This window comes from Gallinula chloropus (genome assembly GCF_964237585.1).
Source record: "Gallinula chloropus genome assembly, chromosome: 19".
Taxonomy (NCBI): Eukaryota; Metazoa; Chordata; class Aves; order Gruiformes; family Rallidae; genus Gallinula; species Gallinula chloropus.
Window position 1 is genome coordinate 12,654,351 of NC_140104.1, and position 18,816 is coordinate 12,673,166.

Sequence of the window (18,816 nt, forward strand, 5' to 3'; positions counted from 1 at the left end):
GCTCATTCCTATCCACAGGGCATTTAGTCTGAGAACAGGCCATCCTTCTATTTCCTTACTGCTGCCAGGCAGGACTGAGTTCTCAAGAGCCCACAGCCAACCCTCCTCCCAGCAGTGGCACACTCAAGCCAGCACAAAGCAGACCTCCCAAAAGGGACCTGACAAAAGTCCTCCTGAATACAGGGAGTTAATGTGAATTGGAAACTGTTACCCTCAAAGAAGAGTTCCCTAACTTCTCCCTACCTTTTTATCCTTTGACAGGTCTCCACACTTGACAGCAGCAGATGTTCAACAGCAGCAGCTCCATCAGCCAGTTCCTCCTCCTGCCCTTTGCAGACACACGGGAGCTGCAGCTCCTGCACTTCTGCCTCTTCCTGGGCATCTACCTGGCTGCTCTCCTGGGCAATGGCCTCATCATCATCACCATAGCCTGTGACCACCACCTCCACACCCCCATGTACTTCTTCCTCCTCAATCTCTCTGTTCTTGACTTTGGCTGCATCTCCACCACTGTTCCCAAATCCATGGCCAATTCCCTGTGGGACACCAGGGCCATTTCCTACACAGGATGTGTGGCTCAAATCTTTTTCTTTTTATTTTTGCTCTCAACAGAGTACTGTCTGCTCACTGTCATGGCCTATGACCGCTACGTTGCCATCTGCCACCCCCTGCACTACAGGACCCTCCTGGGCAGCAGAGCTTGTGTTCATATGGCAGCAGCTGCCTGGGGCACTGGGTTTCTCAATGCTGTGCTGCACACAGCTAATACATTTTCACTGCCCCTCTGCTATGGCAATGCTGTTGAGCAGTTCTTCTGTGAAATCCCCCAGATCCTCAAGCTCTCCTGCTCAGATGCCTACCTCAGGGAGATTGCAGTCACTGTGGTCAGTGCCTGTTTAGCTTTCGGGTGTTTTGTGTTCATTGTGGTGTCCTATGTGCAGATCTTCAGGGCTGTGCTGAGGATCCCCTCGCAGCAGGGACGGCACAAAGCCTTTTCCACCTGCCTCCCTCACCTGGCCGTGATCTCCCTGTTTCTCAGCACTGCTGTGTTTGCCTACCTGAAGCCCCCCTCCATCTCCTCCCTATTTCTGGACCTTGTAGTGTCATTTCTTTACTCTGTGTTTCCACCAGCAATGAACCCCCTCATCTACAGTATGAGGAACCAGGAGCTCAAGGATGCCATGTGGAAACTGAGCACTGGATGTATCTAAGCCACAAAGAACTGCTCATTTTGTTATGAATATCTCTGGCCATGTAACTGACGTTAGGATCAGTCTCTATTTAGTAGGGGTTTTTTCCTTCTATGGTGTTTAAACTGTAATAACATGGTGCACATTCATCCCATTCCTAATCCATTATCTAGGTGTCTCTTGTGACCCAGACACTGTGTAATGACAAGCTGTGCTTCCTTTGCATCATGTTTATCTTGAAAGGTGCACATTTTTTTCTTTATTTATGTTTCTCCTGGCATTTATAAAATGTTTACAAGCACATTGTCATCAGCTGAGTCACTCCACTAATTGTCTGAAATGGCAATGCTTTCCCACCATGACAGAACAGGAATTTCCTGTGCCCTCTGTACCATCGAATCATCCAATCACTTGGGTTGGAAAAGACCTTTAGGGTCATCAAGTCCAACCACAGCCTAACCCTGCCTAGTCCACTTCTAGACCATGTCCTCAAGCACAACATCTACACACATTTCAATACCTCCAGGGATGGTGAGTCCACCACTTCCCTGGGCACCCTGTTCCAACGCTTCACTACCATTTCAGTAAAGAAGTTCTTCCTGATATCAAAAATAAATTTCCCCTGGTTCAGTTTGGAAAGATTTCCTCTCATCACTTGATACCTGAGTGAAAACACCAACCCCCACCAACATACACCCTCCTTGTAGGAAGTTGTAGAGAGCAGTAAGGTCTCCACTCAACCTCCCTTTCTTAAGACTAAAAAGCCCCAGTTCCATCAGCTGATCCTCAAAGGACTTGTGCTCCAAACTCTTCTCTGTGGAGTCCGGCACTGAGCAACACACAATTAGATATGAATTTTAGGTGAAGCCGTTTATTGGTTGAAATCACACAGATAGGAGACTTTTGTTGCTGCAAACGTGGCAACCTAAAAAACTGCTGATTGGTTACATACCCTGTTTACATGCCACTGATTTGTTAGTGATTATAATGAGTTCTGATAAACATATCTTATAGCTGAATATCATTAGTTTACCTTTGGTGCCTAAAAACATCCGCACACCGGCTGTTTTGACCATCTTATTATGGCTGGTTCTGAACATGTTCTGCTACTCCCAAGTTCTTCCCATAACAACCTCTTGGTTTAGGGCACCCTGTACCCCTGTCATCAAGGCCGCTGTGTGTTGAGACTGTGATTATTAAGTTCCTCTCAGCATGAGCAACTTTTCCTGTCTCATAGGAACAGGAGGATATTATCAGAACCTAGGTCTTGGGAGAAGAACGCTAGCAGGCCTGCTGTCTTGGGAGAAGAACTCTAGGCCGCTAGCAGGCCTGCTGTCTTCCCTGACACTACTCCAGGTTTGTTGTTCTTCTCTGGACTCGCTCCAGCATCTCGACATCCTTCTTGTAGTGAGGGGCACATAACTGGACATGGTACTCAAGGTGGGCTTCACCAGAGCTGAGTACAACAGAACTATCACTTCCCTAACTCCTGCCAGACACTCTATTCCTGACCCAGACCAGGATGCCATTGGCCTTCTTGTCCACCTGGGAACAATGCTGGCTCCTGTTCAGCTGGCTGACGACTAACACACCCAGATCCTTTTCTTCCAGGAAGCTCTCCGGCCACTCTGCCCCAGGCCTGTAGCTTTGCCTGGGGTTATTGTGACCAACGTGTAAGACCTGGCTCTTGGCCTTGTTGAACCCCGTAGACTTGGCTTCTGCCCATCAATCCAGCCGGTCCACGTCATTCTGAAGAGCTTTCCTGTCTTCCAGCAGATCAACACTCCCACACAATTTGGTGTCTCATGCAAATTTACTGAGAGTGCACTCGATCCCCTCATCCAGATCATTAATAAAGATGTTAAAGAGGATGGGACCCAGCACAGAGCCATGGGAAGCAGCACTTGTGACCTGCCATGAGCTGGATTTAACCACAACTGTTTGGGCCCATGTGTCCAGCCAGTTTCTAACCCAGCACAGAGTGTACCCATCTAACCCATAAGCAGTGAGTTTCTCCAGCAGGACGCTGTGGGAGACAGTGTTGAAGGCTTCACTGAAGTCCAGGTAGATCACATTCAGAGCTTTCCCCTCATCCAATATACAGCAGGTCACCTGGTCATAGAAGAAGATAAGTTTGGTCAAGCACAGTCTGACTTTCCTAAACCCATGCTGACAGGCCCTGATGGCCAGAGTGTCCTGCATGTGCTGCATGATGGTAATCAAGATGATTAGTTCCATCCCCTTCCCAGCACTGAGGTCAGGCTGACAGGCCTGTAGTTCCCTGGGTCCTCCTTCTGTCCCTTCTTGTGCCAGTTTCCAGCCAGGCAGAACCACCCTGGTCAGCCAAGACTGCTGGTAAATAAGGGAAAGTAGCTTGGTGAGCAAATCCACCATCGCCCTCAGTGCCTTTGGGTGTATCCCATCCAAGCCCATCAACTTCTGCACATCTAAGCAGCTGAGCAGGTCAGGAACCAATTCTCCTAGGATTATGGGGGTTTCCATCTACCTCCCATCCCCATCTTTCCACTCAGGGGTCTGGGTATCAGGAGACAAGTGACCATGCTGCTAAGGAGTGAGGCAAAAAAGGCATCAGCTCTTTCTTTATCCTCCATCACAGTGGTTCCCCTGAGATCCAATAGGTGTGGGAGATTCTATTTTTAATACTTTATAGGTTTAATAGATTCTATTTTTTTAATTCTTTAAGTACAATAACAAAAAGAGGGACAGAGAGAATCTCCCACCTTTACTGTAGGTAACAAACAGAAGTTACAAGGGCTGTAAAAGCATCCTTAACTGATATCCCCCCAGGTAGCCCACTAGCAGCCCAGTAACCTTGGGAGTCAGGGCTTTCCTAGTCAAGAGAATGGTCCTAAGAATGGCTCACATCATTTTTGGGTTCTACTAGGTTCCCCCTTAGATATTTCTAAATATACAGCAATAGCTCCCAAGTAAATCTGTGAAGGCTGAACAATGTTCCTATGCTGAAACCTCCCCAGGTAGCCACAATCAGCCCCGGGAACCTTGGGGGGAAAGGCATTCCTAGCCAAGGGAATGGTCCTATAACACCAGACATCATGTTCTGGCTCTACCAGTGTCCACAAGAAGTGCTAAATGTCCAGCAATAACTTCCAAACAAAAGGTTTGAGAGCTACAGTATCTTGTGAGCCTGAAAACTTTCCCTGCTAGGTAGAGCAAAAGCAGCCCAAGTAAATTTGGGACTCGGAGCTTTCGTAGCTGAGGTAACTGTCCTAAGAGTGTCTGATGTCATTTCCGGGCTCTGCCAGCGTCCAACTTCAAAAATGCCAAATGTCCAGTAAGAGCCCCAAACAAAAGGTGTGAGGGAGGAAAGAATTTTCTGGCAGGAAATCTCCCCAGGGAGCCTGCAGGCAGCACCAGTAACCTTGGGGCTCAGGCCCCCCTTCATAGGTGAAAGAACAGTCCTAAGATTGCCTGACTTCATTGTCAGGCTCTACAAGCATCCACCTGTGAAACTGATAAATGTCCAGTAACAGCTTCCAAACAAACTGATGTGAGGTCTGGAAAAGGTTTTGTGGCCTGAAGCTCCCCAGGTAGTAGAGTAGCAGTACAAGAAACCTTGAGGCTCAGGGCATTCCTGGCCAAGGCAACGGTCCTAAGAGTGCCTGACGTCATTTTTCAATCTACCAGCAACCACCTTGGAAACTGCTAAACCTCCAGCAACAGGTGCCAAAGAAAAGGAGTGAGGGCTTGAAGATATTCCTGGCTTGAAACATCCCCAGCTATCCCACTAACTGTGCTGTAGTTTTCCAGCTCTACCAGAAAATGTTTCAAAAATGCTAAATATCCAGCAAGGGCAGCCAAGCACAAGTTGCAAGAGATGAAGGATCTCCCTGGTCTGAAACCTCCCCAGGTTGTGCACTGGGAGCACCAGTAAAGCTGACCCCCTTCATACACTGCTTGGCCATAGCAGGCAGCTGAGCAGGGAGATTTCATGGTTATTAAACTGGGTCATGTTGAACTGCTGTTTGTTGTCAGAGAAATCTGTCTGTGCCTGTGAGCACAGCTGATGTGAGGAAAAGTGTTGGGAGTCCCAGGAGGCCAGTGAGGGAACTGCGGGGCTTGGGGAAGAGCAAGGTTCTCCATGCAGGAGAGAGTGCTTTTCCTGCCTCTCCAGAACTATTTAGGAGACCTCTGTAAAAACATCCACTGTAGAATGCTGCTAAAACCTCTTCCATGAACTGAAAAATGACAGAAACATTTTTTTTCTGTATGAAAAAATCCTCCATTGTGAAATTCCTTCAAAAGTTTCATCACCCAATTAAAACCTCTCCAATTACTTATACAAGTCTTAATTTTTTAGAGGAAATTACCTGAGGAGATATGCTTGTAAGGGCTTTCTGGATGTTAATGAGCCTCATGGTGTCTCTGATGAGACCAGAGACTTCAGCTATGTCCTGGTTTTGGTCAGGATGGAGTTAATTTCATTTGTAACAGCAGGTGAATACTGTGTTTGAGAGTAAAATGGGAGTAGTGCTGATAACACCCTGATGTTTCTAGTTGCTGTCAGACAGTCAAGGACTTTCTCAGCTCTTCATGAGAAAGGAGGGGCGAAGCCAGGACAGGTGACCCAACTGACCAAAGAGAGTATTCCACGCCAATTACATCCTGCCCAGGATATCGGGGGCTGGTGGGAGGAAGGCCGAGGGCGGCTCCGGGACGCGCTGTGCTTGGGGGACGGTCGGGTTCCGGGACGGCTCTGGGTGGCACGGCCTGAGTTGTGTGGTTTGGTGAGAAACTGCATTGTGTATCAACAGCTTCATATATTTTTGCTTTGAAGTCCTGTTAGCATTGTTACATTGTATCTTTCTGTTATCTTAGTAAACTATCCTTATCCCAACCCACGGGCCTCTTAATTTCTTGATCTTGGGGTTATTTGCCCCTTCCTCTTCCTTCTCCCTTCCCTCACTTCTCATTCCACCTCCCCTTCCCTTTAACCTGCTCTTTTCCTTTAAGGAGCAGGCAGCTGCGTGGATCTTGGCCCTCAGCCGGGGTGAAACCATGACAAGCTACAAAGAGGAGAGTGAAGAAACTTCTCAAGAAGTTCCAAGTCAGGAGTAATGCCCGAAGTACCTTGAAGCATTAACAGGTCCCAATAGGAGCTATTCCTGACAAAGCCTCCCCAGGGGCTCCTTAGAGCAGACAACTGGAGGCCATGAGGACAAACCCAGGCAAAGCACAGGCAACTCTGATGCTGAGGACACCCTGGCTTGGTCTGATGAAGCAGAAATGCCAAGCGCTGACCCCCAGCCCCTGGGCAGGGAGATCCTGACCCTCACCTGTGTCTCAGGGCTCTTCCTTGGGATGTGGGGAGTGTGACACCAAGGGAAGGAAAGGGGTATGACACATGGTGGCCTCCCCTGGGGTGGGTGCAAGGAGTCAGCCATGCTCCATGGCCATGAGGACAATGTGTCTCCTCTGCGGCCTCTGTGGCAGGGACATCAGCCAGAGCCAAGAGGGCAAAGACCTATCAGGCACTTGTAGCCTGAATGGCACCCTTGGCCATCTGCACCACAGCCCATCCCACACGGCCTCACCCCTGTACCTGGTTCTTTGTAGGCTGCAGGGATGCAACACGCTTTCCAACCTCATTGTCACCTAACAATGTCCCTGCCTGTACTGCTGTCTCTCCATCCACGCCAGCTGTTCCCACAAGCACAAAGCCACCAGCTCATCCACACTTCCTCCCAGTGACTGCTTGCACCACAGCACGACCTTCAGAATGACATTTCTTTATCCTCATGCCCACCCTGACCTTCAGAGCCATCAGTTCACATGGCCTTCCTTTCTTATGTTCTTTCTCTCTAGCACAAAGATGGCTTCCCTCAGCCTCCCCTTCCCCAGGCTAAAGAAGCCCGGGTCTCTTGGTAGACTTTCCCTGACCACATACATGTTCCTCCTCATTCCTCCAGACTGGGAAGCCCCACACTGGGACTGACTGCTCCAGAGGTGGCATCACCAGTGCTGAGTCCAGATGGACCAGAAGGGCCCTTGTCTGTGCAGCCACACTCCTCCCAGGGCAGCCCAATGTGCTCATTGCCAGATTCCTGTTCAGCACCTCTGACTGCTATGGCAGCCCCTGCAATGCCCAAATTCTTCTCCTTGTGGCCAGTTCTCCACCCGTCATGTCTGAGCTGCCTTGATGTGGGGGTGTTGTGCTGGAACCTTTTCTCATGGTTTCACCCCAGCCCAGAGCCGAGCACCACGCAGCCGCTCTCTCTAAGAGGGGGTGTGTGTGGGGGGGAATTGGGGGTGGGGGAAGGAAGGGAAAAGGAAATCAAAGAAACCCTAAACCTCATGGGCTGGGATAAGGACAGTTTACTGGGACAGAAGAGAGAGAAACAACAACAACAAGAGGACATTGTAGCAAAATACACACAACAGGTGATGCACAGTGCATTTTCTCACTGAACCCCACAGCTCTGGCTGCACAGCTCACAGCCATCCTGAAAGCACGTGTGTCCTGGAGCTGAGTTCTCCTGCCCCCACCACACTCCTTTTATGGTGTGATCTGAATGAAATAGGCCTTTTGGGCAGTTTGGGTCACCTGTCTCGACTGTGTCCCTTTCCAGCTCCCAGGGTGCTCCCCACCTTCCCATTAGTAGTAGAGAATGAACAACAGAAAAGTCTGATTGCTTGGACACAACTAAAGCCTCCCTGTTATCAGCACTGCTCTCATCCTAACAGCCAAATGTGGCACCACATGGGCTGCTAGAAAGAAAATCAACTGTATTCCTCCTGAAACCAGCCCACCTTTGTAGACAACAAGTGCAACACAGTGGTGGGCTTACTCCTGTAGTCAGACAGTATGGATAATCCCCTTGGTCAGTTATGGTCAGCTGGGCCTGTTCTGTCCCCTCCCAGGCACTTGTGCACTCCCAGTTGACTCATTTCTGGAGCAGAACTAGAAAAAAGGCCTTGATGATGAGCAAGCCCTGCTCAGCAAGGAACAAACATATTTATTTAGATTTTATGGCTTACAAATCCAAACACCAGAACTATGGGGGCCACCAACATGAGAATTAATTCCAGCCACAGAGAAAATATGGGCAGGAGGAGAAGATCTCTTCTGCTTGGAAATCTTCCTGATGTTCCTGTTCATCAAGGTCCATTTGAAGGGAAGCCCAATTTTACTAATTTTTCACATGTGCTTGCTGATGGATCTCCAACTTCCGGTGTTTTTAGCAAAATGACAGCAATAAGTGTTAAGGAACCTGGGACTCTATTGCTGATTGTTCAGCATGTTTGAAAGTGAACGATGTTATAGCCTGAAAATGACATTGTTTGGATTCTTCCTATGGCTTGGAATGCCCTGAGCCCCAAGGTTGCTGGGGCTGTTAGTGGGCTACCTGGGGAGGTTTCAGGCCAGAAACCTTTTTCCACCCTCGCACCTTTTGCCATGGAGCTGGTGCTGGACATTGAGCAGTTTCAGAAGTGGACACTGTTGAAGCTGGAAATTACATTGGGCAGAGTTACAACCACTCCCATGGCTACAGAAGCCCTGACCTCATGTTCCTGGGGCTGCTAGTGGGATACCAGGGGATATGTAAGGCCATGAACATCTTTCATCACTCACACCTTTAGTTTGGGATGTATTGCTGTGCATTTAGCAGGTTCAAAGGTGGACAGTGGTATGGCCAGAAATTACATTAGGAACCTTCTTTTGTCTCTGAATGCTCTGAGCCCTAAGGTACTGGAGCTGCCAGTGGTCTACCAAGGCAAGTTTCAGGCCAGGAGAATCTTTCATCCCTCACACTTTTGTTAGGGATCTCTTGCTGTTCGTTTAGCAGTTTGAAGGTGTATGTGGGTTGAGCCCCAAAATGGCATCAGGTAGTTTTAAGACAGTTTCATTTCTAAGGAAAGCCTTGAGCCCTGAGGTTACTGGGGTTTCTAGTGGGATACCTAGGCAGGTTGAAGGTCAGAAACATCTTTCACACCTCAAACTTTGTCTTTGGGAGTTATAGCTGGACATTTAATGTTTTTGAAGGTTGACGATGTTAGAGCTGGAAAAAGACATCAGGCAAATTTCATACCATTGCATTGTGTATGAAAACCCTGTGCCCCATGGTTACTGGGGCTGCTAGTGGGCTACAAGGAGAGTTTTCAGGCCAATAAAATATTTATGCCCTTGAATGTTATGTTTGAGGTGACTGCTTTACATTTAGTGTGTCAATGTTGGATGCTGGGAGAGCCTGTAAATGCCCACAGGCACTGTTAGGAAAGGAAAGCCCTGAGCTCTAAGCCTACTTGGGCTGCTAGTGAGCTACCTAGATAGGTTTCAGGCCAGGAACATCTTTCAGCACTCAAATCTGCTTTGCAACCCTACCTGCACATTTAGCACTTCCTAAGGTGGATGCTGGTTGAGCCTGAAAATGATAACAGGAGCTTTTAGGATCATTGCACTGTGTAGGAATCACAGAATCATAGAGCCACAGCATGGCCAACACTGGACTCTTTCAAGGAGTTCCCTGTCATTTCTGAACTGAGAAGCCCAGAACTGGACACAACATTCCAGGTGCAGTATCACCAGGGCAAAGGGAAGAAAGGCCTCTCTTGGCCTACTGAACACACCCCTTCTAATACACCCCAGGATGCCATTGGCCTTCTTAGCCAGGAGGGCACATTGCTGGCTGATGCTCATCCTGCAGCATATGAAGGGGGTCAGCTTTCAGAGGAGATTATCTCCAAACCAACTTTTGTTCAGATACATAGAAAGGTCACTTATCAACACACTGAACTTTTGAGAGAACCGTTTATTAGACATCTGAGAGATGGGAAGTTTCCAAGTCTCGGAAGACACTGGAGAGCTGAGCAGCATCGAAATGACCAAAGAGCAAGCAGATGTGGACATCTGCTGAGAAAAGTGAAGTGCATACATGAATCTAGGCTACTGAGAAGACCGAACAACCACCAAAATTCATACTAAATAGAGACTGGTCCTAATGTGAGTTCCATGGCCAGTAATATGCCAAAGATGAGGTGCTTAGAAACATCCAGTCCTCAGTTTCCACATGGCATCCTTGAGCTCCTGGTTCCTCATGCTGTAGATGAGGGGGTTCACTGCTGATGGAAACACTGAGTAAAGAAATGATGCTACCAGGTCCAGAAATAGGGAGGAGATGGAGGGGGGCTTCAGGTAGGCAAACATGGCAGTGCTAAGGAACAAGGAGACCACGGCCAGGTGAGGGAGGCAGGTGGACAAGGCTTTGTGCTGTCCCTGCTGTGAGGGAATCCTCAGCACAGCCCTGAAGATCTGCACATAGGACACCACAATGAACACAAAACACCCAAAACATAAACAGGAAGTGACCACAATGAGTCCAGTTTCCCTGAGGTAGGCATCTGAGCAGGAGAGCTTGAGGATCTGGGGGATTTCACAGAAGAACTGGGCAACAGCATTGCCATGGCAGAGGGGCAGTGAAAATGTATTGGCTGTGTGCAGCACAGAATAGAGAAACCCACTGCCCCAGGCAGCTGCTGCCATGTGGACACAAGCTCTGCTGCCCAGGAGGGTCCTGTAGTGCAGGGGGTGGCAGATGGCAACGTAACGGTCATAGGCCATGACAGTGAGAATATAGTACTCTGTGAAGATCAAAAATAAAAAGAAAAAGATTTGAGCCACACATCCTGTGTAGGAAATGGCCCTGGTGTCCCACAAGGAATTGGCCATGGATTTGGGAATGGTGGTGGAGATGCAGCCAAGGTCAACAATAGAGAGGTTGAGGAGGAAGAAGTACATGGGGGTGTGGAGGTGGTGGTCACAGGCTATGGTGATGATGATGATACCATTTCCAAGAAAAGCAGCCAGGTAGATGCCCAGGAAGAGGCAGAAGTGCAGGAGCTGCAGCTCCCGTGTGTCTGCAAAGGGCAGGAGGAGGAACTGGCTGATGGAGCTGCTGTTGGACATCTGCTGCTGGTCAAGTGTGGAGACCTGTTCAAGGAGGAAAAGCCACAGTGAGAAGTTAGGGAACACTTCTCGGTCAAAAACATATTCCAACTCTTAGGGAACACCCTCAGATTGACCCTCTGTTTTCAGGAAGACTTTTGTCAGGTCCCTTTTGGGAGGTCTGCTTTGTGGTGGCTTGAGTGTGCCACTGCTGGGAGGAGGGTTGGCTGTGGGCTCTGCAGAACTCAGTCCTGCCTTGCAGCAGTCAGTAAATAGAAGGATGGTGTGATCTCAGACTAAATGCCCTGTGGATAGGAATGAGCTTTTCAGCACAGTCCCTCTGATCTGACCCGAGGGCAGAGCAGAGCTTTGGAGCTTTGGTTTTCTCCTACCTGTACCTGAGGAGTGGTTCTTCTGTCAGAACTCCCTGACATTGCTGCTGCAGTGCCAGTGAAACCTTCCCCTCAGTGCAGAGTGTGGAGAGCTGCTCTGTCATCAGCCCTGGTCTCATCTGCCCTGTGCTGGATGCTCTGTGATCACACCCTGGTGTTCCCCTCAGAAGGAACTGGACCCCACAGAGAGCGGAGGAATCCAGTCCCGCAGGGCAGAGCTCCAAAGCCCTCCTGCAGTCTCATCCTACCCAAGGACGATCTCAGCTCCCCGCTCCCAGCCAGGGACACACAGGGCTCAGTGCAGCTGCCCACACACTGGTGAACCTCAGTCCTACAGATGGGGGTCGTGAAGTGAGGTTCAGGTCACTGCCAGACCCACCAATGGACTTGGCCATAGTCCCAGGTAATGGTGGGATAAAGGCAGCAAATACAGGAAGGGAAACTGAAAGAAATGCTCCAGCCCAGGCTGGAAAGACAGTGACAGACAGACAGGTACTCAGGGGTTTCTCCTCACTGCAGGTTGGGTTGCAAAGGAGAAGACTCATCCTTAAATCCTGGAACTCTTTTTGAAGTGTCTGTGCTGGGTGGCAGAAACAAGGGGTTCTCTGTTGGAACGTTTTAGCACTGCAGGGTAAGTCAGGGAGGTCCCAAATCCGCACTGCCAGGGCATTTCTGGGAGCAGCTCCTTCTCCCTCCCTGACAATGTCTCTGCTGCCTGGAGCTGTCCCTGCAGCTGCTTCTCTCTGCCCATGTCAAATCCCACTCTTTGCTCACAGATCTCATCCAACCTGCCCTGTGCTCAGCTCTGCTCTGCAGACCCCTCCTGGCATCAGGGCGCTGCCCCAGGGAACCTCTGTGTGTGCAGGGCTCAGGAGAAGCTCTGACAAGTCCTAATGACCAATGAGTTTGCACTGCCTGCTGCAAAGTTATCAAGAAAAGCTCAGTTCCCACTTCCCATACAGCCCTCAAGAGCTGAATATTCAAAGCAAATTCTCTACCTGGAGTGGAAAATGCATCCCTGGTGTTCTTGAAAAGACCCTGGGAAGTTTCCCAGGATCAGCTGGAGCTGGGAGCAAACCTGTCCTACCCAACACGCTGATAGCAGAAGAACCCTGCACTGCCCTTCCATGGGTCACACTTGCCACCCGCTGCTTCTTTCTGCAGTGATGCTGATGGAAGCCCAGCAGGCAGGCTGAGTGCTGACCCTGGCAGCAGCAGAGTCCCTGCCCCAGAACACAGACCCTGGGGTGCAGGGACCCTGCTCACAAGGACAGCCCTTGGAACCCCTGCTTGTACCCACTGCTTCCCACCTCTGCCACCATGCCCAGCAGAAGACAGCTGTCCTGCCCTGTCCCTCTGATGGGGCACAAGGGCATCCCTTCCAGGCAGCACCTTCTGGTCCTAGAAAGAATCTGTCCTCCTGACAGACCCCACACTGTCCCATGTCCCAGCTTTAGGAGATCCCTCCAGGAACAGAACCTGCATTGCCCTGCACCCACAGACATACCAGGGAGAGGCTGCAGAGATTTCTCCTCCAGTGAGCTCTCAGCATCCATCACCTCTCTCAGCCTCACAGGTCTCCCCTCGGTACGTACAGGCAGTGTCCCCAGCCCTGTGTGCTTGGCAGAGGAGCTATTCCTGGGCAGAGCTGTCTCTCTTCAGTGCTGCCAGGTTGCCATGAGCTCCCTCCATCCCAGGAGCCTGTCCCAGCTCAGCAGGAGAAGACCAGTTCTTATAGGCTCCCTCCTGGTGCCTCAGGCCTCATGGGGATCATTCTGTGATCTCATCTCTGATGTTTCCTCCCTCATCTGGAGAGAAATCCTTCTGTCCATCAGAGTCATTTCTCCTGACCAAACCAGGGCTGGGCAGGAGAATCACCTTCCCTTGTCTCCACCATGAGAAAGGACTCCCAGGTCTGGGACAGGGAGTGGACTATTTCCCCCTGTGAAAGCAAGTGGTTTAGGTGAGCATTTGGGCATTTCTCAGGGTTTCCCAAGAACAAAATCAGGAAAAACAAATCTACAAAGCTCTGCTCTGCAGTTGGGGGAAATGGAAACCACAATCCAGACAAGATCCTTTAGATCAAAAAATATAGACCTTCTGCTGCAAGGAGAAACTGACACCTGGAGAGCTCACATCAGAGCCCAGTACAGCCAGTGGCACCCTCAGCCAGCAGGAAATAAACCCCCCAAAAAGGACCTTTCCAATGTCTAATAGAACAGGGAGAAGCAGTCCTTGGGTTGGCAATGAGAACGTTTTGCTGAGAGAAGAGTGCCCCAAGTTCTCACTGCCTTGTTCTTCATGCAAAGAGGCAGAGAATGTCCTATGGCAGCTTCATTCCACACTTCCTCCTCCTGCCCTTGGCAGACACACAGGAGCTGCAGTGGATTTCTCCATGCTGTGCTGCTCACAACCAATACATTTTCCCTCCCCCTCTGCAAGGGCAATGCTGTTGACCAGTTCTTCTGTGAAATCCCCCAGATCCTCAGCCTCACATGCTCATACACCTACCCCAAGGAGATTAATCTTCTTGTATCCAGCAGCTGTTTAGTTTTGGGGTGTTTTATGGGATACCTGGGGAGATTTACAGTCAGGAACATCTTTTGGCCCTTGCATGTTTTGCTTGGGAGCTTTTGCTGGACATTTTGCAGTTTCCTAGATGGACACTGGTAGAGCCCCAAAATGACTTCAGGCAATGTTAGGTCTGTTCCCTTGGCAAGAAACACCCTCAACCCCAAGGTTACTGGTGCTTCTCATCCAGTCCCTGAGGAGGATCATGTGAGGAACATCTTTCAGTCCTCATACCTTTTTTTAAGGTGCAATTGCTGGATATTTAGCATATTTGAAGGCGGATGCTGGTAGAGCATGAAAATGAAGTCAGGAAATGTTAGGACCTTCCTTGGAAGGGAAAACCCTGAGCCCCAAAATTAATCTGCATGGGAACATTTCAGGCCAGCAACTTCCTTCAGCCCTTGAACCTTTTGTTTTGGAGCTATTGGTGCAGTTTTGTGGTTTCAAAGTTGGAGGACTGTAGAGCTGTGCAATGAGTTCAAGCACTATAAGGGTTGTTCCCTTGGCTAGGGATGGGCTGAGCCTTAAGGTTCCTCGTGCTGCTAGTGGGTTACCTGGGGAGGTTTCAGGCCAGGAACCTCTTTAGGCCCTTGGTCCTTTTGTTTGGCAGCTATTGCTGGACATTTAGCAGTGTCAAACGTGGATGCTGGTAGAGCTGGAAAAAGATGTCAGTCAAATTTAGGACCATTCCTGTGGCTAGGAATGCCCTGATCCCATTGGTAACCTGGTCAGCTAGTGGGCTACCCTGTGAGGTTTCAGGCCAATAACATCTTTCAGCTCTCACACCTTTTTTTGGGGAGCTGTTGCTGGGCGTTTATCAGTTTTGCAAGTGGGTGCCTGAGCCCCAAGGTTACTGGTTCTTCTAGTGCACAACCTAGGGAGCTTTCAGGCCAGTAAGATCCTTCATCCCTCACAACTTTTGTTTGGGTGCTGTTGCTGGGTATTTAGTATTTTGAAACTTGATGCTGATAGAGACAGAAAATGAGGTCAGGCTGTGTTGGGACCATCCCATTGGATAGGAAAGCCTTGAACCCCAAGGTTACTGGTTCTTCTAGTGCGCATCCTGGGGAGGTTTAGCGCCACAAACCTTTTTCAGACCACACACATTCAGCTTGCCACCTATTGCTCTACATTTAACAGTTTAGAATGTGGAAGCTGGTAGAGCCTGAAAATTACTTCAGGCATGTTTAAGGACTCTTTCCTTGGCTATGAAAGCCCTGAGCGCCAAGGTCAGTGGTCCTGTTTGTATTCTGCATGGGGAGGTTGCAGGACAGGAATTTCTTTCAACCCCTGCACCTTTTGTTTTGGAACTATTCAGACAGTTCAGCAGTTTCAAAGTTGGAGGACTGCAGAGCTGTGCAATGACGTCAGGCACTATTAGGGTTGTTCCATTGGCTAGGAATGGGATGAGATGATTAGAAGCTACTCATGCTGCCAGTGGGTTATCTAGGGAGATTTCAGGTCAGTATCATCTTAGGCCATCAACCCTTTTTGTTTGGCAGCTCTTGCTGGACTTTGAGAAGTTTCAAAGTTTGACGCTGGGAGAGCCTGAAAATGATGTCAGGCACTGTTAGGACATTACTTTGGTAAGGAGAAAGCTGAGCCCCAAGATTATTGGGGCTGCCAGAGGTATAACAAGGGAGATTTCAAGCCAGGAACCTCTTTCAGCCCTCAATCCTTTGTTTAGGAACTATTGCTGGACATTTAGAAGTTTCAAATCTGGACGCTGGTGGAGCCTGAAAACAACATCAGGCACTGTGAGGACCATTCCCCCCCACTAGGAATGCCCTGATCCTAACTGTTGCTGGGGCTGCTTGTCCACATCTGGAGCAGGTTTCAGGGCAGTAACATCTTTAAGCTCTCGCACTGTTGTTTGGGAGCTGTTGCTGGATGATTAGAGGTTTCGAAGATGGACACGGGTAGCGCCTGAAAATGACTGCAGGGACTGTTAGGATGATACCCTTGACCGTGAAAGCTTTGAGCTGACATGTTAACAGGGCTGCTAGTGCCCCATCTGGGTAGGTTTCAAGCCAGGCATGTTTTCAGCACTCGTTTAGAGTTATTACTGGACATTTACCAGTTTCAAATTTGGATGCTTTTAGATCAGGAATATTATCTCTGATAGAGTTTGGACCATTTCCTTGTAAGAAATGCCCTGAGCCCAACCGTATACAGGGGCTGCTAGTGGGATACCTGTGGAGGTTTCAGGCCAGGAATATCTTCAAGCCCTCACTTCTTTTGTTTGAGACCTGTTGCTGGAGGTTTAGCAGTTTTAGAGGTTGTTGCTGGTAGATTGAAAAATGACGTCAGGCACTCTTAGGACTGTTGCCTTGGCTAGGAATGCCCTGAGCCTCAAGGTTTGTTGTACTGCTAGTCTACTACCTGAGGAGGTGTCAACCAGAAGCATCTTTCAGCCCTGACACCAATTGGTTTGGGGGCTCGTACTTGACGTTTGGCATTTTTGAAGTTGGACGTGGGTAGAGCCCAAAAATGACACCAGGCACTCTGCAGACCATTCCCTCAGCTACAGAAGCTCTGAGCCCCGAAATTACTGGGGTTGATCCCACTGCCAGAGGAAGTTTAGGGCTCCCCAGTTATTTCACCTCTTAAACCTTTTGTTTGGGAGCTATTGCTGGACTCTTAGCATTTTTGAAAGTGGACGCTGGTAGAGCCAGAAAATAATGTCTGATATTATAGGACCATTCCCTCGGCTAGGAATGCCCTTCCCCCCAAGGTTCCCGGGCTGCGTGTGGGCTACCTGGGGAGGTTTCAGCCCAGGAACATCATTCAACCTTCACTGATATATTTAGGAACTATTGATGCATGATGATTAGAATTTTACCAGGAGGACACTAGTAGAGCCAGAAAATGACATCAGGTACTCTTAGCTCCATTCCCTTGGCTAGGAAAGCCACGACCCTCAAGGTTACTGGGGCTGCTAGTGGGCTAACTGGAGAGTTTTCTGGCCAGGAAGCTTTTTCAGCCTTTGCATGTTTTGTTTGCAACCTACAATGAAGGTGGGAGGTTCTCCCTGGCCCTCCTTTTGTTAGTAATGTATCTATATAATTACAAATAAAAGGAGGGACAGAGAGAATCTCCCAACTTTATTGGATCCGGGGTGGGGAACCACTGTGATGGATGATGAAGAAAAGGCTGATGTACTGAATGCCTTTTTTTACCTTAGTGGTAAGAACAGTTGTCTCTCCATTCCCAGACCCCAGAATGGAAAGATGGGGACAGGAAGTAGACTGAAGCCCTGCTTAGATCTGCAAAGCTCAATGTGTCTGGATGGGACACACCCGAAAGCACTGCCCTCAGAAGAGCACTTCTGCCACTGCACTGGCAGAAGTGCTCCCCAGGACACTTTCCCTTATTTACCAGCAGTCCTGGATGACCAGGGTGGTTCTGCCTGACTGGAAGCTCCACATGTGACACCCATCTACAAGAAGGGACAGAAGGAGGACCCAGGGAACTATAGGCCTGTCGGCCTGACCTCAGTGCTGGGGAAGGGGATGGAACTAATTATCTTGAGTACCATCATGCAGCACATGCAGCACACTCAGGTGATCAGGCCCAGTTAGCATGGGTTTAGAATGTGCTTGAGGAAGCTGATCTCCTTCTATGACAAGGTGACCTGCTTAGTGGATGAGGGGAAGGCTGTGGATGTGATCTACCTGGACTTCAGTAAATCCTTCATCACTGCCTCCCTGCTGGAGAAATTGGCCTCTAATGGATTCGATGGGTATACTCTGTGCTGGGTTACAAACTGGCTGAAGGCCGGGCCCAAAGAGTTGTGGTGAACAGAGTTGAGATGAGAGGAAATGGTTTCAAATTGCTCCAGGGGAGATTTATTTCTCATATCAGGAAGAATTTCTTTCCTGAAGGGGTAGTCAAGTATTGGAACAGGCTGCCCAGGGAAGTGGCGGAGTCACCATCCCTGTTGGTATTTCAAAAGGCGTGGGCCTTGCTCGTTCTTGTTTGTCTAAGCTATAACAACATGGGCCACAGTCATCCCATTCCTCATGCAGTATCTCCAGGCCTTGTGTGACGCTGACACTATGGAATGACAAGCTGTGCTCTCTTAGTATCCTGTCTGCCTGCATGATTGTTCACATTTACAAAGAATTTACAAGCACATCTTCATAAGCTGAATCACTTGACTACTTGGGAATTTCCAGGAAGTGTCATACTCACCTTTCCCTGTACCAGCATTACCCCCAGTCTGTCTCTTCATCTCCATCATCATTGGGCTGTTTCTCCTTATGATACATCCATGCCTAACGACATCTCCAGACTATCCTGATGTGTGCACCTCACTTTGCTCAAAGGTTTCCACCTCTGCTTGCTCTTTGGTCATTCAGATGCTGATAAACTTTGAGCTTTAGAGAACTGGAAAATATCTCATCTTTCAGAAGTCTAATGAACTGGTCTGTCAGAAGAACAGAGTGTTCCTAAGTGACCTTTCTGTTTGTCTGAAGAAAACTGTTCTGGGAGAGAATCCCCTCTGAAAGCTGACCCCCTTCACACGCTGCTTGGCTGTAGCAGGCAGCTGAGGAGAGAGATTTCATGGGTATTAAACTGTATCATGTTTAACTGCTGTTTGTTGTCAGAGAAATCTGTCCCTGCCTGTGAGCACAGATGATGGTTGGAAATGGGTTGGGAGTCCCACGAGGCCAGTGAGGGAACTGCTGGGCTTGGGGAAGAACAAGGTTCTGCATGCAGGGTTGGATCTCAGCAGACT

General features: G+C 49.2%; 2 protein-coding genes across 2 annotated transcripts in view; one reads left to right on the forward strand and one right to left on the reverse strand.

The window, feature by feature from the left end:
- Window positions 1–284: 284 nt before the first annotated feature.
- Window positions 285–18,816, forward strand: part of LOC311199117 (olfactory receptor 14A16-like) — a gene marked incomplete at both ends in the record, with an annotated part of 52,054 nt that continues 33,522 nt past the window's right edge. Inside the window, one exon of the mRNA XM_084273160.1 lies at window positions 285–432. Coding sequence (XP_084129286.1) covers window positions 285–432 — 148 coding nt within the window. The remainder of the gene's footprint in view (window positions 433–18,816) is intronic.
- On the reverse strand, window positions 9,944–11,133 carry LOC311199001 (olfactory receptor 14A16-like; the record flags this gene model as incomplete). The annotated part of the gene is made up of 2 exons (XM_084273045.1): window positions 9,944–9,958; window positions 10,324–11,133. 2 exons carry the CDS (start codon window positions 11,131–11,133, stop codon window positions 9,944–9,946), a joined length of 825 nt encoding a protein of 274 aa, XP_084129171.1.